We start from the raw sequence: 27584 nt of genomic DNA on the forward strand, positions 1-27584 counted from the left end.
CTTTATAACTTGTGGTAAACAAGGCTGTACTTTTTATTTTGGGGGAGGGGGGATTGGGAGGAGGAAGGGGGAATGTGGTTGTTAGTGCTGGAAACAACCACCACGGAGGGGATGGTGCAGCTGAGAAGGGAAGCTGCACTGTGTTATGCTAAATCTAGAACTGCCTTCTTGTACACTGAATGCCATGAGAGTAGCTGAAGAAGCAGCATATGTTTGAAAAACTTAATTCCTACCTTTTGCAGCAGAATTTCTGCCTCTTTATCCAGTATTTTGGAACTCAAGGAAAAAAAAGATTAAAGTAATAAAGCCAGCATGTTCCCCATACAGAAAAAAATATAGTAGGTCTGAATTGAAGGCGGGAATTAACTTCAGGGGCTCCCGTGAGTGAGCAGCATGAGCAGTGCACCAGGAAGAACCGTGCTAAGGAGGAACAGGACCCCTGAGAGGGAGAATGCACGGAAGAAAAAGGTGACTGAAAAATAAACAGAAGCACGGCTGTGCTGCCCTTCTCCCCCTTTCCAGAACTTCAGAGGAAGTGGCATTCTGCTCTGATGGGAGAGCAGAAACAAGTTAAACATCCACAAGTTTTGATTTGGTGCACAAAATAATTCCTACCTCCATTTCAGGACTCCTTGATATATGAGAGAAGTGTTGAATTTAAAAATAACAGACTTCAGGGGCACTGTTAGCTTCAGGTGGTGATTGAGCACCTGGTGAAGGGCTGTGGCTGCTCAAGGAGCACGGGCAAATTGTTCACGCCTGTGCTCCCCATGTGACCAGGAGGGGTGGAACCAGGGAGAAACCCTGGGCTCATGTAAGGGCCACCTACTGGAAGGGCAACAGCTCTTGTACTTTGGCTGCTACTTTGGCTACTTTTGGTGGAGGATTGCTGAACGGCCAGAGAGCCTCCTCTCCAGTTAGGTGAGTTCCTTTCTTCTTTCTGCATATGACTGTCAGCCTACCTGGGAATGCTTTGCCTGGTATTGCTAAGAACTTCTCAGAAGCAATTTTGCTTCTTCATAAGCAGAACGCATACTTTTTAATGAAGATTTATAGCAAAACCAGCATCACCTGGAGTACCAGGTTATAAGGCTCCTAGAAAGTGCTATGATGCTATTTAAAGTCCTGCACGTTCCCTGTAACGTTTAGAATACTTTTAGAAAGATGAATACATGAATCGTAGCCTCATCTAACACATCTCACGCTGTGCTACTACAGGTAAAGGTGAGGTTGAGGCTGCAGGACTTCGTTTTCCATGTAATTGGATTTCAGCAGCTGAGCATCTCCTGTTTCTGTGCTCTCACTGCCAGTTGCTGCTCTTGTCCTAAAACCTTCTGAAGCAGTTTGGGGCGCTCAGTAGCTGCAGCTACTCTGTTTCACACGATGGTCTAACTTCTGAGTACTTGAATGTCAGGAGAAGGGGTGCTTAATGCAGTTGTTTGGGTACTTTCATATATTGTCTTACAGAATAAATATAGCATAATTATGCTGTTAAATCATTACTGTATTTCATACTGTTTATCCATGAGCTTGCCTAAAGTTTTTTGGAATAGAAGCTAGTCACTAAGGATGTGCTTTCACAATTTTGCTTTCTTTGGACAGGATTGAATACAGAACAGACCTTTCTCTTATGATAACTGCTTAGATTTGCATTGAGAGAGAGTAATCAATTATACAGTCTTGATTAAAAATGGGCTGCATTGAGATGTTCTAGAGATACAATTTCATTTTAAAATTCACAATAAGATTAAGAAAAAATAACTCAAGTTCCATTTGAATTATAAAAATTAAGGTATGTATTTCATAAATATTCATATCAAAAGCCATTTGTCAAAACATTCCAATACAAGTCCATAACAGGTGTCTGTCGAAGATAAGATTTGGCTTTTACCAACTGTTCATGAACAGATGTAACTTGCTGTTATTACTGCAATACTTAAATTAAGTATGGTACTTAAATATGCGTGCATACCAAACTGGAGGAAATTACTGAGGTCTGCCAACTGGAAGAGTGGGGTACCTGTGGGGCAGATGTTTATTTCCTGTGTGGCTCACAAGGTGTAGTTAGCGCGTATGGAATCTCTGCTGAACTCTAGGGAATGTAACTTCAGTCAATGGAATAAGAAATGTGAGCGGTGTACAACAGGACTGTGTTTGTAAGAGGGTTTGTAAGACGGTATCCTGTGGAAGTCAGCGCTACTTCAGTGAATGGATGCATTTTTGTGGGCTAAGTGCAGTTCTTGATCCCGGAATGCTTGCAGCTAGAACTCCATTTTGGTAGCAATTTGTACAAAAGCTTGGGGAGAAGTATACAATACTCAAGTCACAACAGAGTTCTTGTTTGAAAAGAGTTCTAAGTGTTAGTTTTAGAACTGGCTTTGTATTTTCTTCATCCTTATCTTCTCTTAAACCTCTAGTAGTAGATCCAGCTCTTCCATAGGTACCCGCACTCTTAATTCTTTTTCAGTCATGAGATCAAGCGTCTCCTGCAGCTGCTCAGGGAAGTATTCCACTGCGTCCATGTAGAGTACCTACAGAGGCAATGTGGGAATGAGAACTTGCCATCTTTCTGTCAGAGCAACGCAGACAGGGGAAGCAGGCAGACACACGAACAGCCCTGTAGCCCTGTATACAAGAACAGTCGCACTCTTTAAAATTAACACAACAATACTTCGACACTCACAGCAGTGTAAGTGTTTAACCAAGCGTGTTCAACTCCTACTGAGTAACTACTGAGTATTGACCACGAGTTGCTGGATCATTTGCAGCAGATACAGACACTGCCTGGGGAGTTACAAGTGCTCCTGAGCAACTTCTCTCCCTGGTAGTGAAATGCATTTTAACTTGCCTGTATGCTTCTGCTACTGCTGTGCTTATGTTAAATGTGGTTTGCAAGACTCAGGTGCCTCTGGGTCACACAGAGAGGACTGTTATCTCCTTATCTCATGCAGCACTTTTCGGTGCTGATTGTTATGTTTGTGTCCATTTCAGATGTGTATCTTTTGCAGGAAGTCTTACAGTAGTTCTTCAGAAAGGTCTACTTTCATTTACATGTTGGTCATTATGATAACTACTAAATTATTACTTAAAAAAAAAAAATACAACTTCAAAAACTAGAGTGGTAACAGGCTTTTTTATTCCTATGCTTACCTTTGCCCAAGGACAGCTTTGAATGGCTTTATAAAACAATCCTTTACTCTTTTCTTTTTTTCCAACTGAAACCTGTGTGAAGAAAAAAGTGTTCACGTTTCCATACAGTCATGGCTGAAATAACAGAACAACTATTTTAGACAAGGAAATTACTACTGTAAAGCTTGGTGTTCCCCTACTGAGGAGCCCTTACAGCTACAAATAGTAATAGCTGTACAGTTGGATCGGTCACGCTGCGCAACTGGAGATGTCTGAAGGGGGTTTCAGTGCAAATTCACAACCCACAGCTTCCACCACAGGAGCATCTTTAGTACCACAGAGGTGATAATGCATTCCTTTTGTGTACTGGTGTGTACTTCTCAGTATGACTTGTTAAGGTTGGATCCCCTCACATATGAAAATGAGCAAGTTAAATGGCATGTCTGGAAGGAGTTACAACTTCTCCCTCGATCCATTCAACTATTTGATAAGGAAAACACAGCTATGAATTTTTTCAAAAAGAGGCAGAGAGATCAGAATGCTGAGCCAGTCTGCTTAACTTCAGTCATTCCAGTTATGGGTAAAAGCATTTACAGTCTCTTGAAATTTTTTGAGTTGGGCTGCTTTCAAAAACACCTTACAGGTATGGGACTTTATGACAACTCCAAAAAAGAACAATAATTCTAAGATACCGAAGATACACCAATTGTTTTGAGATGTTTGGAGAATAAGGGCTCTTCAGTCACAAGCTCACATTTTCTCTTGCTCTGACTACTGCTGAAAACCAGATTCCATGTCAGTTCCTAAAATCCAGAAATTCTTTCTCGTATCATTGACACATTGCTTGCAGCAACTAGTCCTGGTGTCCTGTTCTCTTTACTGAATTCTTTACTGAATAGCAATGCGTTTCATTACTGGAAGCTCCGCTCTCAGAGCTGTGCTGAAATCTGGCTGAACTGCTGGCTCGGTGCTGCCAAGGCCAGTTCTGGGGTGCTTTGGCCTGTTTTGGGCTCCCAGTACAACAGAGATGTGGGTGTGCTGAAGGGAGGCCAATGAAGGACCACAAAGATTGGAACATCTCTCCCATGAGGGAGGCTGACGGAGCTGGGAACGTTGAGCTTGGAAAGAGCGGGCTCAGGAGGATCTTGGCACATACAACTAAATGAATGGAGGCTGCAAAGAGGACTAAGGCAGCTCTTCTCAGTGGTGCCCAGTGCCAGGACAAGAGGCATTGGATACAAACTGGAACACAGGAGGTTCCATCTGAACATCAGGCAGCGCTTCTGTATGTGTGCCTGAGCACTGGCAAAGGTTACCTGGAAAGGCAAGAAATTGCTAGCACCTATATGAAACCACACTATCAGAAGCTATCACTCCTTGTAATTCGTATGAATTAAGTTTTCCTTAATACTGCAAACAATAAGCAGCATTATAATTCAAAAATGTAACACCTTGAAAACGACATAAGCAGCGTTTCACGTTCCTTTTTTCCTGTGGTATTGTATATACTGTGCTGATGAGAAATTCCAGATATGATACTCTGACTCTGATTAACTCTTACTCTGATAAACTGACACTCTCTTCTTACCAGAAAGTTCAAATACATTCTCCACAGCAAGGGACAGTGGGTGCCATTTTCACTCTGAATCGCGTGTTCAAATAGAGATATAATCCTATTTGTTAACCCAGTTTCAGGAATAGTGGTATATATTTCACCAACATCTGCCCTGGAACAGAGGGGGGGAAGAAAAACACAGTCACGTAAACACAAGCTAAAGACTGCATCCAGATGAAAGAGGGTAGAGATCAAGGTACTGTGTATACATAGGTGTTTGTACTTCATGCTATAAAATCTGGATGTTACAAAACATATTTGTAGTACTCGCTAATCCAATCAGTGATTTTTCTAAGTAGAAACATCCATTAAAAGCAGAAAAATGAAAGAATTTTTCTGTATTCACAGAGCAGCTCCTTCAAAGGGAGTAGAAAACTTCTCCGAGAGCAATGATCTGCCATCATCTGATCTTAAACCACTTATCTTAGTCTTCATTCAAGATGATGCATCCTTTGAAATTTGGCACAGCAACCCAAATTTGAGCCCATGTTGGCAAGCTGCCTTTTGATGTCTGTTCAGATTCACCACTGGCACCTTTGTTTTGGATCAAGCCCTGGGTTACAGCTCTGAATCTCAACTGTGATTAAGTAGAAAACCATTTTATTTTTCAGTTTCAAATCCTACATTTTCCAGACATAACAAGAGGGTTTTTTTTGTTTGTTTGTTTTTTAGCAATTACTTTCTACCTACAGCTGATACAGACTGCCTTATTTTTGATGTTTGCATTGGAGGAAGGAGCCTGCCTGCAGCACTTGGGGCAGTCTCACCCTGTGTGTTTTCCTTGACTCAGAGGTCATCTCTCTACTCTTGCAACATCCAACTCGTTTCTATAGGAGTGTGATCTACAGGAACAGCTACACCAACAGAGAATGATCCAGAAAAGAACTAAATGTCACAGAGAAAATAATCATTCTGGGATTTTAACATGGGTTTCCAGTAACAGTAATGAAAACCCATCACACTGTCAGTCTGTAATTAACAGCAAATCAAATTATAATCCTACTTTACATCTGATGGCTGTAGAATTCTAATTACAGTTTAGGATCACACTCACTGACTGCTCAGAAATGTCACTGTCATGAGTGCATGCCTGTTGCCAGACTATGGCAAAGCATGAAGTGGGCACACTTGTTTCAATGTATACTGATAACTTTGTAATTTCATGAAGTGCTAATATGGGAAGCTTACAGCTGTGTACGTTCAAGATAACATTTTCCTAGAAATTTCTGCTTCTATGGGAAACACAAAGAACCAAGCTGCCAACACTGGGATATGTAGGTAGCACTAGAAAGGTACCTTCCAGTGATGAGTAGACAAGTTCAAGTTAAGGAGACCAAGTTTTAAGAATAAACACACGCTTCTATTCCTTACAACTCCAACCCTTTCTTCCTTCTCCAAGAAAAAATATCTGAGTCCAGACCACACTGCAAATTCTGGAAATTTCCAGCCTCTTCCACCTCGTAACAGCCTTGTATGAGAACTGTACTCTCAAGCACTCACTCTGCAAACAGATCTGCCACAACTGTGCTGTGACAAAGAAGGGCTGTGAGCTCAGCAAGAGGCCGTGATGCAGCTCTGTGTTACAGTACTTCTTGCTCGATGTACTGAAATGCAGCCGTTTCTAAGCTTATGTCTGTTTTGACCATCTAAACAGACAGAGCTATTTAAAAGTTACTTAAAGATGTGCACCATCCTGTGTCAGTGCTAAGTAGCCCAACACAAGCGATACACCATCTGGTCCAGCAGAAAGGGCATAAGACTAAAATCTAGGCCTGTAACTCTGTTCAGGATTCTGTCTCACTGTCCAGCCTTGGACAAAGAACCCTGCTTAGTCACAGCTTCTTCATCTGCAAAATGAGAATGATAGTAGTGTTTCCTCTCCTCTGTAAAGCAATCAGATATGTTAAAAGAAAAGCATAATCATAATGAGCTGCAAGATATTACCTCTGGACATTCTCAATAAGTTTTTTTCTCATCTGCTCTGCTTGGATGGCAAACAGCCACGGCTCTAAAGAGTTAGCAGACCTTGTGACACCATCGAAAAACCTCCGTGCCTTGCTAGCACTGTGAGACTTCTTCTGGCTCTGGATGTATGCTCTCCATAGAGCCTGGTTGCTAGGAAACTGTTTGAGGGCCTCTGTTAGTGCTTCTCGCAAAGGACTCAAAGGATAAGCACTAATTTTCATGTGGAATCTGAGTAAATTTGCGCGCAGCAGTGTGACAGCCTCAAGAGCAGTGGGAAAATGCTGAATGCTGGAAGTCTCTGCAGTATTTTCACATTTCTGCACATGAGAAGCTTCAAGCTTTTCCAAAGCCTGCACACACACTAATTCTGCAGCATCAATTCCAACAGTCAAATACTGGAACACTGTGTAACAGCCAACTAAGTTAACCAGTTGATTAGAATTACTGGCCTGATCCTGCTCAGAAACCGGTGCCTTATTGAAAGAATCTTGCAGTGCATGCTCGTATGTCTTACGAGCTTTCAAGACGCCAACAGACAGCACTTGTCCATTGTAGGGCACGTATGGTCCGCTTTCAGTCAGTTTGGTCAATACATGAACAGCACGTGATGTAACAGCTCCTTCTAGGCTTTGCAGTAGCTCCACTTCCAGCTGGGCATAAAGCAGACTGAGGCTGCACAGCTGGGGACTCTTCAGTCCTCCCGTCTCTGCTGTGCAGAGGGCTGTGTCAAACACCTTCCTAGCATCGTCAGTGTTACCAAGCAGCCACTCCAGGTAGGCGTAGAGTTTCCAGAGAGCGAGGTTATTTCTGTTGTCAGGTGCTTTAAGGAGATTTTTGGCCAATTTTTTACTTTTCCTCCCTTGAGCTTTCAGCTTCTTCTTCTTTTTTGTTTGGATACACTGAACTACCTGCAGGGGAGAATAAGCAGAACGTGTTCTGAGAGAGGTAAGAAGGGAAACAAAAAATATACTGTGAGATTTGGCCGTTGTTTTTATTTCATCGCTGTCTTTGATTTCACATCATTCTGCATTTCACCACTGGCCAAATCTGATGCTATTGAGTAAAGCTATCAAGAGTTGTGTGTCAACAGCTCCCTTGTATGCAGGCTTATGATTCTTGTGCCTGCCACTGCATACATTAAATGTTATCAAATGCCACTCCTTTCAAAGGCCAAACAGTCAAAAAAAAAAGGAGCTGCTAATCTGCAGTGGTCTAGAACAAAATATGAGATGCAAGTAGAAGCAACTTATGACCAGCACAATTAAACCTTCAAGTAGCTTTCACAGCAGAAATATGTTTGGGGGAAAAGCCTGCAGGTTTCATTGGAGACCTTCTGGTTAGGTAGTCTTTGGGCAAGAGACAGGGAACTTCTCCATATGGTAAACACAGCGTTAAAGTTTCTTAAAGGTTAGGACAAACTTGACTTCAGTGGGAATCTATTCGAACAGTGTTACGTAACTAAATGCATGCTCAAGTGGTAAGGAGTTACTTCCTCCAATAACACTGCAATTGTAACTCACACAGGAAGTCATACACCTTATCACCTTATCCTGATAGGGTGATCATACCATGGTACTGGGGAATATGCACTTTGAAGAGCACTGATGAAAGTACTTGGCTCACACACTTTGCCTTGTAAAAAATGATTTGCATCCATTCTTGCCTAGCATATGAAGTATCTCATAGCAGGAGACAATATACTAACATCCATCCAAGACTGCAGCAAATATTTTATTCCATGAAAATATGTGTCCATGTAACACAGACTGAAGAACAGGGTTTGTTTCTTTCCTTTTCTTAGTTGGCATTTACTACTTTGAATACCCAGTCCTATAAGACTTAATTTTCCTCAGTATTTATTTTACTCAGATGTAAACACACAAGAAAGTTACACAGCATAAAAGCAATTATAAGCAGATTCCTCCTTACCTTAGATATTTCATACTGTAACCAACAAATGGAGAGGTTTGATTTTTCCTTTCCTGAAAACAATGGAGATAGAACGTGAAAAACATTCTGTATGAACTCCTCTCCATCTTTACAGTGGCCTATGTGATGTCTCCTCCTTAGCATCGTGTCCATATGACCAATACTGCTGAATCCAGAAAGCGGTGTATCAGTAGAAGTCAGTGGCTTTTCATCAGAAAGCACATTGTCAAAGACATTATTTTCATCCATGGCAACATAGAGGTTGGGAGGAAAGAGCTTACTTATACATGGAACTCCCAGGAATTGCAAAAATGAATACACTAATTGATGCTGAATGTCCGGATTAGAAAGCTGGATTAAAGATGGCCCAAGATCATCAAATAATACCTAAAAATAAAATTAAAAACAAACTCAGTTAATTTATGCAATCAAAATTCAACAAACCTGCAACTTAACTAACTAAAGAAGCTTTTGAAGCCAAAAAGGATTTATAATTACTATTAAATAGTAAGGAATTTGATTCAAATTAAAAACAGGTCTAGAGAAGATACTGATGAGGCCATTTAACACATTTTTATTTGAAAATCAATGTTTGACTTGACCCAGCTCCCAAGAAGAAAAAGTTTCCAACTATGTGACTTGAAGCTAGCTGCAGGGAACAAAGCCTTTGTTTATTTAGTGCAGATATCTTTTTAAACAGAAGATCCGTGACATTTCTGATCTGTAACAGATGAGGGAAACCACAGAACACAAAGACAGACTGTTTGCCTACAGCCCTTTCCTAAGTTTACCACAGCATCCCCAACGATTTCAACAGAGTCAGCACCAAACCTCAGGTGAATTTTGAATTACAAACAATAGAAAAAAAAAAGAATTACTCCTTTGAAAATACCCATTGGCAATGAACTCAAATGCAAGGGTAATTTTTTAATCGCCCCTTGTTTTACTTTGCTATAGTGACCTGTCTTTCTGGATCTTCACAGTCTTCTTCTGCTTGATTTTTGGTTTTGTCTGGCCTCCAAGGTAACCAATGTCTTGATTCACGAGAATATTCAATATCCATCCAAATGTGCCACTTGGGGAGAGTTTTATCCTTTATTTCTTCATCCTCATCTATTTCTTCTTCATCATCATCGTCTAAAAACAAATCAGGGCGCGCCCCACAATGCACCATTATTAAAGAAAAATTAATCTACCAAATCTATTTGACATACAATGTAACTATTTACAAATGTAAACAAATACAGTGCTAATCAAGCAGACATACGACAGTACTGAACATTTTTACATCGGAGCTCTGTGCTTTGACACCAACTCTGTACTGTTTCTAAACTTTTTGAATGAGTGAATCAATGTCAGCATTCAAACTTTCTCATAGAGAATAAAATTAAATGCCAGCAGGCTGTGGGATACTTGACAACAGCAGTTTACAACCAGCAGCCAAGAGCCAGCAGCTACCTTTTCATGCAGTGTAGGTTCTTCACTTCATACCTTCATACCTTAGCATGCTATCTCAAATGTGTTTTATGAATATTCATGAGAAAAATGCTGTAAGTAAAAAATATTATTATGATGTCAAACATTAAAAACAATGCTTGGCAATGTTGCTTTGAAATATCTTGTATTTCAAAATTGTAAGCAACGTGTAACAGAAACCAATGCGGTCAAACAGATACAAAAAGAAGTGTTTAACCACAGCCTTTTTTTTTTTTTAACCACTTTTGCTGATCTTAGATCTTAGACACTTAGATGTTACTAGAGTATTTTTTCTGTGACAGCAGACCTTAATTTTGTGCTGTAACTGATGAGCACTTGTAAGTTAAAGAAAAGATGTATCTGTTTAAGAAATAGTCTTGACATGAATGGAAGCACTGTAGATGACAGGACAGGGTGGGACTAAGCAGCAAGGAGGTGTTTTTTGCATCCCTTGTTGAGACAGCAACCTTCACTTCTACATGTTGCCTGCCTCAGAAGCACTCCAGTCAGAGGAAGAAGCAATTCCTTTATTCTCTGTGTCACACAGAGAAAGGCAAAGTTTTCCTTTTATTGCTATTCCTTTTATTGCTACTATTGCTACTATTATTTGCTGTAGGAAACCAAACTCATATGCTCCTACAATTAAACTAGGAAATGCATAGGCAACTATAATCTAAATAATATAATCCTAGCTGCTCTATGTGATAACAGAGTGTTAAGAGCTTCCTTTTACTTTGGATGGGCACAGGTCTGAACCAAACAGTCATGCCTTTCAGAACACACTGCAGGATGTCCCTTCCCATCTCCCTCCTTTCTCTTCCCTAGGAAGGACAGCAGCATTCCATAAACAATAGGGGACATAAAACACTCAGACACATTTTTTAAGTGTGATATAGTTCATCTTGAGCTTGCTAATGCTTCTATGCAAAAACATGAGAAGAAATAGCTTGCATCATTCTAAATGAACTTTTTAGAAGAACACAATGACACACAACTACACACACTGATATGGGCGTACCAGGATTGTCAAGAGCAACCCATCCACCCTTTTCTTGTTGGTGCATCCATGCTCTCCAGCCTCTTGCTCCTTTTTCTCCAATTCGTGGTTCTCCACTATCCCAAAAGGGTTCAAAGAATTCCACCTGTTGTTTTTGGGCAGGGGAAACAAGAACAGAACATATTTAGAAAAATAATTTTTGCTATAATACAGACACTGACTAAATCAACTTTGGTTGTATCTGAAGTTTTTGTTAGATGCTGCTTAACAATCTGCAGCAACTCAAATCCTTTGGTTACACATGTGGCACAGCACAGCTGTCGTCAGCTGTGCTTATTAGTATAATGAGCATTTTGAAAAGGTATTAAGCTTTACAGAAAGCAGAAGACTTTTTTTTTTTTTGTCAAATGTCCTTTGCAGATTCTTCAAGGATAAGGATCTGAAGTCCTCAGGATGGGGCTCTCTGAACCCAAATTTTCCCTCCTCACATCTTTTTTGGATCCATGAAGAAATTGGTTCAAGGAGCGATGATTCAGATAACCATACTGCTATGGTCAAATCAAAATGCTACAGTCAGACACAAACACGAGTGGACTGAGATCAAGAAGAAAAGATCAGTTAATCATCTCTCAGGTTTCAAGATGATCAACAACCTTAGGGCTTTTTTCAGTGAGTCAAAAGTCCATGGTTCTGGGCCTAACTCTGTCACTGCCTGTATGCAATCTCCTCTTTAGATTCAACTCCTACCCCAATTTCTGTATCCTTAGCTCTTACTACCATCTCTTCTATTACATGCTTCTACTGTGTACCAAACCTTGGAATGGACATTGACATGGGACTCGAATACAAATGTTAACAACAAAATTTACTCTAAGAAAAAGTAAGCATCAACATATCAGAAAATGCAGGGTTTACAGCAACTGCAAAATCTAATTTCTGGTCCTTATGGATTTATTCTTTGCACCAAGTGAGAAAGTGAATTGCAGAAACAGTACGGAAACAATGAATTCAAGACTGAGTCATAATGTTTCTAAAAGAAGGCAAAATTAAAGAGGTTCCACCAACTGTAAATCTAGCATCTTCTTATTTTCAGTAATTGCACTTCCCAGGCCTAGATACTGTCCTGTTAATTCTGGTTTGTTTCCATCTGCATTCTTATGACTTTCTGAACACTACAAATAATCACACCATTTTTTGTATGATTGGAAGTGTAACTCAGTTTTTGTGTGTGTGTAACTATACCACACCTACCATCCTGCACAATAACTGAAGTCTAAACTTTTGGCACTTTAAGAGGACGCTGGTATTATCTAAACTCCAAGATGGCTTCCCTGGTAGTCAGTGGTGTTAATTTAGAGAACAAAAAAATGGTAGCTAAGTAGCAGATGCTAGAGAAGGTGGGGTAATAAAAGGATTTTTAATATTACCTAATTTTTGTCACTTACAGCAGGCTAACTGCTTAGCTAGTGCCTCTCTCCACCACTCATTAAAAAGGAAGTGGCTCCCAGCAAATCAGTGGGAGGATGCTATGCTGGCAATGGCCCACTCTCTGAATAATAGCTGACTGTTACTGGGGCCTGTGCCTAACAATCTCCTGAGCAAATCTAGAGAGAAGTGATTAAATACTTACACAGGATGTGTAGCCTAAGAAAGGCTACAAGAACTGCCTAGCGCAAAAAGCTCTAATTTATAGGTCCTATCAGCTTTCTCCATCAACAACAGTAACAAAACAACAACAGGCTACTCTGGGAAAAAGTAGGAAAGCACTAATACCCAGACTTTGGTCAGCCAGCTGAATTTTCTCCATCTTTATTAATAAGAAAGAGGACATGAAATTACTGGTTATTTCACTTCCATTATATATAGTGGAAGCATCAGTTTGACACACAGTTTCAGAGGACCCACAAGCATTTTTCCAATGCAGGCACCACCTTGAAGAACCACAAAGGAAGCTGTGATTCAAAATATTTTCCCCAAGTCCCTAAATTTCACCAATATTTTTCGGCCACAGCATTCTCTGTAATGCACAAGGACATAAACACGTTTAAATAGAAATTGCTACCTGTCCCTTTGTTGGCAGATCTTTTACGCTGTCAGGTTTAAAGAAGGTGAAGTCAATCAGAGCCTGAAACAAAGACACAGCCTTCTCCGAATGGCCTGCTTGTCTCAGAAAGTGGCACTGCTGAATAAAGATAGCTGCGAAGTAAAGGAGATGAAGTGTTAATATTTCAAAGAGTTTTGTTGTGAAGTATTTTATTACAGCCCACAAAAATACAAAACCCTAATTGGAGTGCTGTGCGGTGTAATTGTTCTGGAACGATACCAAAATCCAAAAGATGGGAATAACTGGCATCAAAGCATGTCAAAACTGTTGTAGCTTGATCAATCTGAAATCCTCTCAATTTCATGTTTAGATACACACATAACAATGTATGTTTATGTAACTGATTCTGATCCACTTGTCTATTTATATCGAGAAGTGGCAAGCATCTTACCCCTTTTGTCTTATATTCAGATTTACATCAGATGCATGCATACAGAACTTGGAATTCAGGTAAAACATACAGACTATAAATAAATCGTCCTGCAGAGCCACCAATTGTTTCTGATAAAGAAGAAAGACTTAAAGAGATTCCTGAAGGTATTTAAACAACAAGAAGCATGTGTAATGCACCTAACAAATCCTCCAAAGCACTGTAACCAGTGCAGACAATTTTCCCATCAATTCTGGTATTTAACTGCCACGGGGAAAAAAATGTTGTTTCCTAGCTAATGAAGTTTGATTAAAATTTTGTGATGAAAGAGATTACTTCATCGAGTCCTGCTGCTAAACAGAAGGCAAAAATAAATGATAAGCTAAGATTTTCTGTGTGATAAAAAAAGCAACACATACTTGAAGCAAAACAAAGATGAGCATTTTTTGGTGGTAAATACTGAAGACATCATGAATGGGTATGTGATTCACTCCACAATGCTAAGACCCTTCTGCAGAGGAACCTGAAAGATACGGATGTTTCTGCCCAAACCTCTACATACAATTTTAGAAGTAGGACTCCCTTCCCACAGCAAAACCCGAGAATGCTTATTTTCACTTGCTTTACATTCAGAGATCCCAGTAAATTTAAAATGTAACAAGTTCTATTAAATAGTTTGAAAACTGGCCTATAATTTTAAAACAGAACTAACCTACTTCCTTAACGTTTTTAACAAATAATTATTTCCAAGCAAAGTCCAATGCACTGCACGGAACTGCACACTAGATGGCGCAGTCCAACACTATTTAAAACCAGCTCTTAGATTTTATCACAATCAAAGGTCAAAGGTTGAAGACAGAAGTCCACCTACATCTACAGTGCTATTCCTCTCATAGCTAATTTGTGAAATTCATAGTGCATTCATGTTAACAATAAATGCATAAAATGGTCATTTGCCTAGTAAGTACGCTGTGAGCTCAAAATTAGCTGCAGAATTGCACAGGCGTCGTACTGAAACAAACAAACAAACAACCAAAGCACCTGTCAGACCAAAAAAACTCCACACTGGAAGCTTCTCCACTCCTATTATTTGAATTTCAAAGTGCAGTGGGAGAGAGGGAAGTAAGAAATCCAGAAAAACAAAGGAAACCAGAAAAAAAACAAACCAAAAAGGGGAAAAAATCTTCAGCAGTGCTTGTAAACAAATGGCTACAGTGTTAATACGTAAGTAGAAATTAAGAGTGAACTGAAACACAAGGAGAGTTGGTTTTCTTTTCTAACTATCTATAAAGGTAGACATGTCAAGAAACAAGTTTTCTGAAACCATCAATCAACATAAAAATATTCAATTAGTTGAAGAGATGATAGAAAAAAAAGTTTCTCATAGCAGTTACCAAGTCACATACGTTCTGCACAGGGAAAAAATGAAAGAAAAAACATTCTGTTTGCAAAATACAGAAGGCTGAATGAAACATCTATCCTGAAAAGCAGCCATTGCAGTTGGTGTACAAAGTGATTGAAATATTGAAATCAGAAGCAGTCTGACCAATCAGAAAATACCAGGCAGTGCAACAGCCACCTGCCAGCACAGGACTTTTCCTTTACAGCACATTTTCCAGTGCTTGATCCAAAATGAATCAGAAGACCGTAACAGATCTGAAATTGAAAATAGTTTATAACCCAGCAGCTCAATCTTAAAATCCCAGATCGGATGCTGTATAACAGATAGCATCATTTCTCAAACAGCAGTTACAGGATTTGGACAAAAATAGAGACTTCTTCAACTGTGCCACAAATGAAGCAGCATGAACTACATCGCAATAGACAAATAAACCCATATTCATGGTGATACTATTATTTCCCCCCTCAGGGTATTCATAGATTAATGATCACAGTGACTCTTGGAGGTAGAGAAGCATAATTGAAATGGGATATGTCACATTCCTTTGGCTCCAAATAAATTTAAAGGCTGTGCCAGAACTGAGCAAAACCTGCTTCTTCCCTGGATCCAGTCCAGCATCCTAACCATCCGACTAACTATCCTTCTAGGGATAATTATATAATAAACTCTAACTGGTAGATAAACACATCTAATAAACACAAAAGGCATGATCACATGCTATTACAGCTCAGGATTCTGAATCTACTAATTGGGACTCTTGAGAAAACTTACTACCCTTCTGTTTTCTGTATTAAAGTAATTAATCAATAACCTTTTGTACAAAAGGAATTGTTTCTTTCACAAGCCAACCTTTTTTTTTTTCCTTATTCTTTTTTACACTTTTTAAAGATAAAAGCACATCTCTTGGCCGTTGACTGCATTTCTTCAGCCTTGACACTACTCAGCACATTAGACTTTTCTGGATGTTACATCACAAACTCTTCAGGGAAAGAAAGCATCTGGTGCACCCATATTTGGGTGGAATATCTACTTCAATTCTCAGCTAAAAACTCAAGACTTTGAAAAGGTAACAGAATTCCCATAATAGATAGGAAAATCTACTCTTCTAGGGAATGTAGTCAACTTTTATGAAGACCTTTCCAGTGGTAACACAAAACAGAGAGAAAGAACCTTACCAAGCATGGCTTCTTCTGTGCCAGGCAGTGGAGGATGTGATACCATGCTGCCATCCTGTACAGCTGCCAAGGTAGTCAAACATTTTCCATAGAGGCTATTGATTTTAGAAACAGAAAAGGTACTGAATTGACTTTGGCAGAACAGGAGATATTTCTTCCACAGCTCTGGATTATTGGGATGTATGAAAATTAGCTTCTGCCATTCTTTGATCACAGCTGGTGATTCCCAGAATTCCGTGCAAACATTCAGCCTGGCGAGTTTCAGATCAACGTTACTTGGATTGCTTTCAATTGCCCTCTCTAAAATAGCTAGTTTCTTCTCCAAGATTAACTTCAGTGATTTTCTTTTTACTTCCTGCTCTCCCATACTGGCATAAGGGCTAGGTCCTCTCATTAATTCATCCTTTAAACAAAACAAAGATCACAACAAAATTAGAAAGAATCATCACGAGAAGAATGCTGACACTTGTGAAATAAATTAACAGCTCGTTCTGTGTAGCAGATTCACGGTGAAATATAATGTTTGTGTACTTATTACTCAGAAATAAGCCATCTGTCAATACACATACCTGAAATGAAACAAAATTCATCCAAGCCTGAATATCTCTTGGGTTTTCTCTGACTTTCTTATTATGTTCTTCCACTTTTGTCATTAGAATAGGGTTAACATTTATCCCAGGCTCTTGAAACGCCTGCTGCGTGTTTACAGGCTCATGTTCTTCACCTTTGTACCCTTTTCCTTGTAGCCACTCTGTAGTTGATGGATCATAAATCCCAAGAGGATTTACTTCTGTTGTGTCAGAAGGATCGCTGGCTTCCACATGGAAAACTGGTATAAATGCAGCTGGGTCAGATGGAGAACTTTTATTGCAAACAGGAATCCCATCTATGTTCAGGCTCTTCACATTGTTCTTTGAGAAGTAGCGCTCAGGTCGCCTCTGCAATTGCTTCTTCTCTGATGTTGTGCTGTCCCAAGATATACATTGTTTCTTTGCATCTATGCCAAGACAGGACTCTCCTCTCCTTTTGTATCTTAGAAGGAAAAATACAATCAAACATCTTCTAAAGCACACATTAGAAAAAAATAACTCATTTCTGAAAGAAAACATGAAAGAAGTACATAAATTCAAATTGACTCAAATGACATATGCAAAGAGCTTCAAAAGTGTAAGAACTTGGCAAATTTCTTCTTATTTAATGCACCAATGTAATTATTTTTGCAGTGACATCAGAATTTATATTATCACTCTAAGCTTACTCTGAGTTCAACAGTATCTGTCATGCTTGCAGAGGAAAAATTATTTTTTTCTCCTATCACTTTAAGCCATCCAGGCAGACAATATTGGGCAGAGATGAACAATCCTGTCTACAACAAAACAAATGTTCAATCAAAATATGAAAATGCTCTTTATTCCCATTATTTCAATTATAATTTCAATTATTTTAAGATATTTCCACCCAAAGCAAAGTTAAACTCTGAAATAAGCTGTTTAGATATTTTCTCATCTTCGTACACATTTGAATTGTCAAACATTTCACAATCAGTCTCAATTTAACAAGTCTTGCAGAGATTCCATGGCAGTTTGAATACCAATACAAACAGATTCATTGTACCTTGCAATGTCCCCTCGATACAGGGATTTGTAGGCCCAGTTTGCAGGGTCTGATTTTTTGTCTATTCTGAAAGTTTCTGCTGTGAGAGCCTGGACATCATCCAGCCAAACAAAGCGGTTGCTGGTAAGATTTGATGTTTTATCATCTAGACTGATGAAAACAAGAAGTATACTCCAGTTACTCATGTGCATATTCAGCATTACAAAAACAAGAAGCATTGCATTTCGGTAGTTCACAATAACTTAATTTACCCAAAGCCATGGCACATGATTCCTTACTGCAAAGTCAGTCAAACACTAGGAAAAAAAAACAACCAAGCAGAAATACACAAATAGGGCCATCAAAAGAGAACAAAAATATGTCTAGCATTTTCAAGAACTGGACTGAAAAGTAATAAACAGATTTAACAAATTAATTTCTTGATAAATTATGCTTTTAAAACAATACTTTATTACTTTTCTAACTTAATTGTCTCAGTAAGATGCTACAATAAGGAAAAAGAGGATAACTTGTAAGAGGATTATAGAATCAAAGAATGGTGGTATGGCAGTAGAGGCTGAAAAATAGCATTTTGTGGTTGAGAATTTGCTCTATCAAACAGTGTTCTTGTGCTCTTTGTATCTGTTGTCGTTTCCACTAGTAAATAGGAGGCATTACTTTCGGAGCAACCTGTAGATGAGAGAACTGAAGTGGAAATTGCACTTGGCTGAGATCTAGAGGAAACCACGAACTTCCAGTCTGAATTCAATACAACTACTTAACTTAGTGAATGACTTTTAAGCCTTCAGAAGCTTTCAAAGCCTTCAAGATATTCAAAATAGGTCTCCGAACATCTTCAAAACTGTTTCATTATGACCATGTTTTGTTTTAAAGAACAGCACTTCACAGAATATTTTAGTCACAGTATTTCAGAAATAACCTATCAAGTGTTTCCAACTCCTTTTCATTGTTTCAAAGATAGGTTTGATCACTTAAAGCATAGGGAAAAAAAAACATAAACAAAACAAACACCAGAAGTAAAAATCTCATTCATTAGGCAGAAAAAAAACCCAAAAAAAAACAACCCCCCAAAAAGTGAAAAATACACTGAATTTAGATCCTGTATAGCATTAATAAGTACATACTTTGTGGCAGCTTTGTCCTTGATGTGCTTCGTGTCCAGGTCTGATTCGCTGCTACTGGAGTCCCCCTTGGCTTTCTTTTTTGTCTTAGAGTGGTGATGCTTTTTCTTTTTCTTTTTCCTTTTCTTAGTTGACTTTTTCAGACTCTCATCTGTATCACTTTCCCCTGATAAATCTGATCGTGAAGTATTCCTATTTGGAAACAGGTATATACTTAGATATCTGAGTAGTAAAACTGTGAAGAGGCATCACTGTAAGAAAGCTCATAGTCATGTTCCCCTTCACCATTGTTCTGTCTGTATTTTGGGAGAAGAGAGTTATCAGCAAGCCATTCAATGAAATACAATAAATCTGCAGTAAATAACATACAGCAATATAATAATAATGATAAACAACAAGATTTTTTTGGACATACTATTTTGCAAAGGTGAATTAAGCACAGTGAGTTTATTATATCATTATATTTGAAGGGTAATCTGTAGATTCCTTAGTTTTGTGACATTAAAATTTTGAAAATGTATTAAAAAATAGAATACATGACTGATAAACAGAACTGTGATGGCATTTATCTCAAACAACACATGCAAATGTAAGCAGAAGCATACGGAAAGAGGTATTCAACTGTGATTCTTATAATAAAGACATTCTGTCTCATTTCCACCAACAGTCAACATGAATGTGAGAGCTTGTATCAAATTAAACATGACTAAGTTTTCATACTTGACAACTACAACTGGATTCCGTAAATTATTAGGCTTTAGTTGTAGTCTAGATATGTCAAGTGTAGCAACTGTTCTGGCAAAGGTACTGAAATCAACCAGCCCTTCAGCAAATATGGTGCTGAGAGCACATTTCTGTAAAAGGATAAAATCAGGCACTTCAGTGATGAGCACGCTCTATGCAGCTGCACAATTTGATACATGTAATATCTCATTAATTCACATCTTTAACTAGTTCTTAAAAAGTAAAATAATTCCTATACTTGACTGTGAAATGGTTGACTGAACTGGTTTTCACAGAATAATCACAGTGATGATCCTTAATCTTTACATTATTTCAAGGGCCACAGGACGTTCAGAAGCTAATGAAGAATCATCACTCAGCCCCCTTTCCTGCCAAAATAACAAAGAATTAAATGTGGCTGTGAGAAAACGAAAATGGGAATGTAATTACGTAAGTATAATTTCTCATTATTTTAAGTTAAAGGACATGGAAGTGTTATTCATACTTCTATATATGACTCAGCTCAGGACTTTTAAAATAGTGAACAGTGAAATGAAAAGCGGCGCTAAAAGCTCCTGATTCTGGTCTCACATAACAAAAGATAAGCAGGACATCAGAAAGAGGCTATTTAATTAAAGAGATACTGAAGTATATTCTACCTTCTTAGTGGTGATTTTTCAGGGGTGAGATTTGCAGCTTCTGCAGTGCGCTGATGCAGTAACAGGGCATCTTCTGTAGAGAAGCTTGGGTTACTAAGCCAGTCCAGTTCTGCGGGTAAAAAGGAGATCGGTGCAAACTAATTTGCTGTGGTTTTTTTAAAGTTGGGGGGTTAATCTAATCAACAGACAGCTAAATTTACAGCACATGTCACTAAGTCATGAGGAATAGTTGAGCGTTGGAGAGCAGCCCATCAGATTTCCATTTAGGCCAGTTTTCAACAAGGTAAAATGTTTAGGAGCTGGAATCTTCTTGAGACATCAATCTAAGCTTTTAAAAAGACACTATGTAACAACACTTAAAAGTTCATACTGAAAGCAGATAACACATTTCATATACTGCTATATACTTGGAAAAAAATAATCTCTCCCATGCCCATTTAACATAGAAAAATTCTAACTTTGAGAGTAAATTTGAAAAAAAATAGAGAAGGATATAATTACATGAGAGGAGTTGTTAATGAATGTAATGCAACATATGCAAACTTAGAAAATTACAAAATACACTTTATTCACTGTATGGAAAATATATTTAACACTATTTTACTGATAGGGACAACCATTACTGATAAGAACACTCAAATGTTTTACACAAGATCAAAGCATTTCTCTGGATTCTCAGTTCTTTAACCACTGTAGTATCATTACCCTTTGAAACTTTGTGAGAAAAGGCTAACTGATGTTCATGTGGATGCTTTGGTTGGCGTTTAGCATCTAGACCAAACATTTCAGTCATTAGATAAGGTGCTGACAAGATGTAAAGATGTGGTTTTGCCATAACTTCACTGATATTAAAACTCCTATTTTCATAAAGGAAACCTGGAAATTTCTAAGTGTGTGAAAGTTGCTAACATTTAATGAGGAATGCTATTTAGCAGAAGCACGGCGTGTAACAGCAGCCTTGCCCGTGCCACGCCATGCAAGTGGACAAAAGGAATGCATTTCATCTCCGTGCTCTTTACAACCATTTTTGCCTCCATGTTCTTCCTGCCACATTCTTGTCTTTGTGTTTTTGACTACACTGACCTCTAATCCTTAAATAGCACTAACTCACTGGCTGCCAAGCCATACATCTCTCCTCCTTCAGAGTTCTTCTTTCAGAAATATCTCTTCATACCATACTTCTTTCTCCTGTCTCGTGTCTCTGACTTGTTGTCCACAAAAGGCTTTAAAATGGAGCAGGCTACAGAGCAGCTTGCTAACCTAATATGAACTCTCAAATCCCCATAATCAAGCACGGCTCCATCCTCATTCCCCAGGAGATGGGAAGCCCAAGGAGAGCTCCTCCCAGCTCATGCTGAACCTCCATCCTGGGGCGCTGGGACGCAGCTGCTCTGCCCAGCCCGACCCACCCCCTGCACAGCACTCTTATTCTCAGCTCACTGAAACCTAACAGGTAAAACTGAATGATGAAAACTCAGTCTAATGTGATTGTGTCCCTCTGCCTGGCAACTGGAACCACCACACCTAAGGCAAATATTGCCATCCTTTGGTGCCAATCAGCACAAGAAGCTTTTTTTTTTATTTCCCTCCAAGGAAATTCCTTAACCGTTCCATATGTGAAACACACAGGACTAAAATTCTAACCTGAAAACTCCATCCCTAATTGAGATAATTCAATAACTGTCTCACAGCAGAGCGCTGCTTTGCACAGGAGATATCTCGACCAGATTAATTTAATGTGATGTTGATTTAAAAAAATTGCTATTTTCCATACGTTCAATTATTTCTGCTCACGTTGGTATTGAAGAAGCAGGGTAAAGGAATACAGGAACAAAATGCAGCCCTACAATATTTTTCCGCTGGTCACACTCTGGTGTTCCTTACACACAGACAAATTTAGAGAAGATAAATCAGCCCAGAGAACTCCAGATTTAAGTAAATACAACTAATCTGTGCATAAGAACTTTATTTACTTACAGAAATAAAGGATAAGTCCAATTTAAAAAGAATCCATCACTGTTCAGATTTGCATAGTATCATCCAGATCCACCCAACAAAGCAGGGAAATTTACTGGTTGGCAGTCAGTGGTGTAAAGGCTCATGACTAAAGAACTAGAACTCATTAGCAGACAGAGCTCCTCAAAATCATTATATCTATTTCAAAGACATGCAGAACATAATCCAATTTGTCACTGGCCAGATCTTTCATAAGGTACTCCAGGCAAGAAAATCTTCTCCGTAGAATTTGATAAACTGCTGTTTCTCTTTCCAATATGTAATAATTCATTTACTAGTGTTATTTATTTTGGCAGGAATTTATTGTAATATAGTTCTGTATTGATTTGAATGAAATATTATGGTTCAAAACCACTTGAAATATATTAATACCGATACTCACAACACTTAATAAAACACTGGCTTAAGCTTCTCAGAGAAAAAGGTAAGCCAAAGCAAAAAGAAGTTAAATTTCTTTTATAAGCACACAGAACTGCTGGGATGAGATCCAAAATTCAAGACTTACAGTACCCAGACCACTAGGAAAAAAGTCTACGACATTAGAAGATGTTAGGTCAAGATCTTAAACATGTTATACATCACAAAAGAGGTTTTCCGTTGATTTCGAAAGCATAGTATCTGGCCCTCCAATAATTAATGCAGGTAATGCATTTTTCAATATTACCTGACCATGTAAACATATTAGGTGCAGAATGCCCAAACAAGGAGAAAAAATGTCTGTACAACAGGTATGTTAACTTTTATAACCTTGAGAGTTTAAGGCATTACAGTTCAAAATAATTTTCAAATGGAGGTACAGGTCCTAAGCAGCACTAACAGTGTCAGTCTGAAAACTAAAACTAAAACAAAACAAACAAAAAACCACACAACTCACTGATATATATTTCTCTTTAATTGCATTATTTGTTAAATCTCTGTTCACTTTATCAGTTTAATCAAGAAAGTAGTAAAGCTTCAGCTGCTTTAAAAGAAACAATAAAACCTGGGGCTGATCAACCATATACATTTCCCTGAGGCACAACCCACTCTAGAAGTCTACAAGTCAGTCCCGACAGCACCTATAGCTGATCTGGCAGAAGAGTGAAACACCATCTTTATATTTCTCTGTTTGGAAGGCTAACAGGAATCACATTCTTACATGAAGAGTGAGTTGGTGAAACTCCTGCTTTTCCTTCTCCCTCATAAGTCAGCAAATGAATCTTGCAATGAATCTTACAAAAGAATCTTACTTGAATCTTACAAAAGAACGAAGCCTGGATTTCTGAGCTGTATCCTACATCCTTTATACTGCCTACTGCTGCCACAGCTTCAGGAATTACCTGGGTTCTCCAGACCCTTCTACTTCCCCACATCCCATCACCATTGCCAGGGCAGCATGCAACCTGTGCTGTACCAGATGTTTATTAGTTAGCCAATGCGTGCATGATCAACACCAAGCAGTTCAATTCGCGTTACAGCCTCTCTTGCAGGAGTGGCACTCACACAGATTTCTAAGCAACCGTAGATTTTTGTCAAATCTCTGGATTTGCCACTTTTACTTCCCACTCAAAATGAAATTTGTTGAAAGGGTTAAAAATACTGAAGGGGAAAAGAGAGATACTAAGGGAGCAGGCCAGCAAACATGAGATTCACTTCCCTAGGAAATCTGCATTAAATATAGCAAAATAACATCTACTAAAATCTGTAAGTGTTGTTAACAAAGTTCTAAGATGTTGGATTAGCTTTACCTGTTACTCCCTTACTGATGTGAAGTCGCTCACTAAACATATTGCAATACACTTAGAGTGGTGAGCATAACCAGATTTCTTGATAGCTCAAATGGGTGTTTCAGTGCCTTACAGAAAGCTCACCTTGAGAAATGGGGTCATAAGCATTAATCCCTGACTGCCTGTAGCTTCATTTTACCTGAAAGATGAGATCTAGCTCCATTTTTAAAATATTGAAGAATTACACTGCAGGCTCCAACCCCTGTAGCACAGTCAATATGTCTCTGTGGGCACATGAGTGAAATGGTTAGAATTCTCCAACTACAGTGTTTTCTGAACAATTTAATCAAACCGACCGAATACTTTGGAAAGAACTGAACTATTTTTTCCATTACACAACATGCAAGCCCAAACTTCCTTGTAAATCTCTCCAGTGCATCAGTTAGCTGGATACAAACATTTCAAACTTCAAAATGGATTCCAAACTTTATATGCTACCATCTTAATGTTTTTTGCTTGTCAGTTGTCAAAAAAGCTTAGTATTCTCGCAAAACAGACATATGTTCTGAGAGAACGTAACAAATGAAAGATGTAAAACATTTATTTTGTGCTGCATGTACTTGTTATTCCTCTAGAAGCAATCTAATGGGGTTTTTCATACTTTCCCCAAAATAATAAAAAATAATAACAATTACAGTGCATGTCTACAGGGACAATTTTTAAGAGTTACAGAGTTGTGCAAAGAACTTTTGTTGCCTTTCAGAATCCTGAAAATCTGCTTTTAGCAATAATCAGTGCATTATCTTAACTATAAAATACTTTGGATTGTAAATGGTGCTGTGCATAATGCTTACATTATTGTTGGTGGGGTTAATTATTACCACTGCTCTGTTCACTACAGCTACTGATAAATTTGTAATCAAGCCTTAATCTTCACAATCTAACTGAAAGAAAAAGTATACAATATTACTTTGAACTCCAGAAGATGCTGAAATTCAACCATCTAGCAGGACAGGATGAAGTACAGCCAAACTTCTGTTCCAGAGAGCACTTAGATTTATATAAACAGGTTATGAAAGCTTGTAACAATGTCAGATAGAGGTGAGAAGAACCAAACAGGGCAAGAATGTTTACATTACTACCTCAGTTTTTATGATAAAACTACTAAGCAGTCCTGAGTGTATCACGTTAAAAAACACATACTCAGTGATCTCCGTATCATGATGGACTTTGGCTTCATATCAGCTCTGAGGAAGCAGAGCCCATCTATCAAAGATACTGAAGTTGCCCATCAAGTTCTCAAGTTCTCACAAGCTGAATGTGTGAAATTTGATATATGCCACCATAAATGTGGTTCTGAGTTAATACCTAATTTTTATGACTTGTACTGAAACACGATACTTGAAAACTAAGTACAAAAGTGGCTAAAACATAAAACGAACAAATGATGGTTCTTAAAGCTATGCCAATATTTATACAAAAAAACATCCAGTAAACCAAAATGTAACTCGTAAATAATGAAAAAAAAAAAAAAAAAAAAAAAGAAATCTAGAAATCTAGACCTGAAACTAAGCCACTAAGCCTCAAACATCTTTTTCTATGTAACTTAATCTTCTGGACAGGCAGTCTGTGGTGACACATTCTGAATGGCAAACCTAAAGGGATCCATTATCAGAGTTTTAGAATTTAAGCAGAGGCCTCACTATTAGAGAAATCTCACTGCACCTCTGCTTGGCACAGCAGCTCCTCTCTTCCTAGAAGCTATAATTTGGGATCTTATTCAGTCCACTGTTCCCTGCACCAAGGGTAATTAGCAGAAAGGCTTCCCAGCATGGCTAATGCATCTCTGTACCAGCAGAGATTACAGTACCAACAGCTGCAATACCATCAGGGAAATGTGGAGCTGGTAAGGACCTGGCAAGAAGCTAACCCAGCCTGTGTTCCTAAAAGCCTTACAAACTCACTGTGATGACTGGACCAAGCATACAAGAAATCTACCCCAGACAAACAATTATCTTTGAGCTTCCCCTTCATTATATAGAGTTCTTTACTCACTTAATAGAAGTACAACTCACTAGACAGCAACCATGACAGTCAGAAATACAAATTGAATAATCATTTCTGTAACAGCCTTCCAAAAATGATCCTTTGCAGCTCTAAATGCGACTAAGGAAATTGAGATAACACAGTAAGTATTGTTTTTTATGCTGTCCAGGCTAGCGAGGAAAAAACACTCATTTGCTGCATAAAACAAAGCACACCTTCTCTACCAGACACAAAGCTGACGTGCGTATACTTTCCAAACAAAGATGGGCATTTCTACAGCCATGCTTCCAGGCAGAGCTGGGATCAAAGCGAGCACAGCCAAAGCACAGTAGAGAACGCAGCAGGCGGGGGCGGGGCCAAGGCGAGCGAGGCCCCTCCCTATAAAGCAGCCCTCACAGCGCGCTCTCAGCATCGGTTGCGCTCCCCGCGGACCCTGAAAGCAAAGCGCCGTTACCGCGCACAGGACCCAGCAGCAGCACAGCGGGCCGGCCGGCCGGCCGGAGCGGGACTGCGCGAACCGGCAAGGCGCAGGAAGCTCCCTAGACAAGCGGAAGGGCTCAGCAGGGCCGGGCCGCGGAGCGCTACTGGGAGGAAGAGAATTCCCCGTGACTTTACCTTTCCTGGAGCCCTCGCTGCTGCCGGCTGGGGCCTCCCCGGGCTCTGGGGCACCGGCGAAAGCCGGGAACAAGGCCATGTCCCAGCTCTCGCCAGCAGTACCTGCCCGAAGTGCCCCGCGGAGCGACGGAGCAAGATGGCGCTGCGGCGCCGGGCATGCTGGGAGGTGTAGTCCGCCTGCCCCAGCTCCCAAAATGGCGGCGGGAGCGCGGCAATTGCTGAAGGCAGGCAGGCGGGCTCGGTGCTGCGGGTGTCCTGCGTTCTCCGAACTTCTGATGGGGCTGCCGTTCAGCCCGTAGGGAAGAGTAGGAGATGAGGGTTCTACCGTCAGAGGCAGTCTTTCCTTCCTCACCGCCCAGTTTTCCCTCGTGCAGAATGCTGGGAGCGAACACTGATTGCAGGTCTGCCCGGCCAGAGAATCCATCCCAAATGGCGCTAACAGCGGTTTAGGGGAGGAATAACTACTCCTACATTCAGAACTGATACGTTTTCTAACCGGAGGAGACGCTTATCATATCAAATAGCATCAATGAGCAAGCCCTCCATAAAGGAGATGGGAAAACAAGAAACGCTTTTATTCTTATGACCTCTTGGGCAGAATGTTTGATTATGAACTGTGTGCAGTGTGAGGAAAAATGCAAGCATCCCTATTTATTTCTCTACATAATTTTACACACCATTATGATACTTCTGTTTTTGTTTTTTTTTTTTTTAATCTTCTGGATAACAACTGTGCTTTTTTTTTTTTCTTCTTTTTTCCTCTTTGCTTACCAAATCCACTCCATACTGTTGTCCTTGGATTCTTCTGGTGTTTCTCTAGTTTTTCTAACTGCTGCTCTAGTTCTGCTGCACAGCCAGAATTTCATGTAGTAATTAAGCTCTAGGCATACAAAAGATGCATGTATTACAGGAAATTGCAAAG

The 27584-nt window shown here is 39.3% G+C and overlaps 1 protein-coding gene across 1 annotated transcript; it reads right to left on the bottom strand.

Moving 5' to 3' along the window:
* Window positions 1–2405: 2405 nt before the first annotated feature.
* On the bottom strand, window positions 2406–26741 carry NRDE2 (NRDE-2, necessary for RNA interference, domain containing; the record flags this gene model as incomplete). Its single annotated transcript, XM_079537170.1, has 14 exons — window positions 2406–2531; window positions 3151–3222; window positions 4718–4856; window positions 6689–7617; window positions 8639–9025; window positions 9600–9775; window positions 11133–11256; window positions 13174–13307; window positions 16163–16565; window positions 16732–17194; window positions 17777–17926; window positions 18901–19089; window positions 20280–20388; window positions 26663–26741. The coding sequence occupies 14 exons, from the start codon at window positions 26739–26741 to the stop codon at window positions 2406–2408; spliced, it is 3480 nt and encodes a 1159-aa protein (XP_079393296.1).
* Between the last annotated feature and the right edge of the window lie 843 nt (window positions 26742–27584).

Source organism: Tetrao urogallus, assembly GCF_951394365.1.
Source record: "Tetrao urogallus genome assembly, chromosome: 6".
NCBI classification, from domain to species: domain Eukaryota; kingdom Metazoa; phylum Chordata; class Aves; order Galliformes; family Phasianidae; genus Tetrao; species Tetrao urogallus.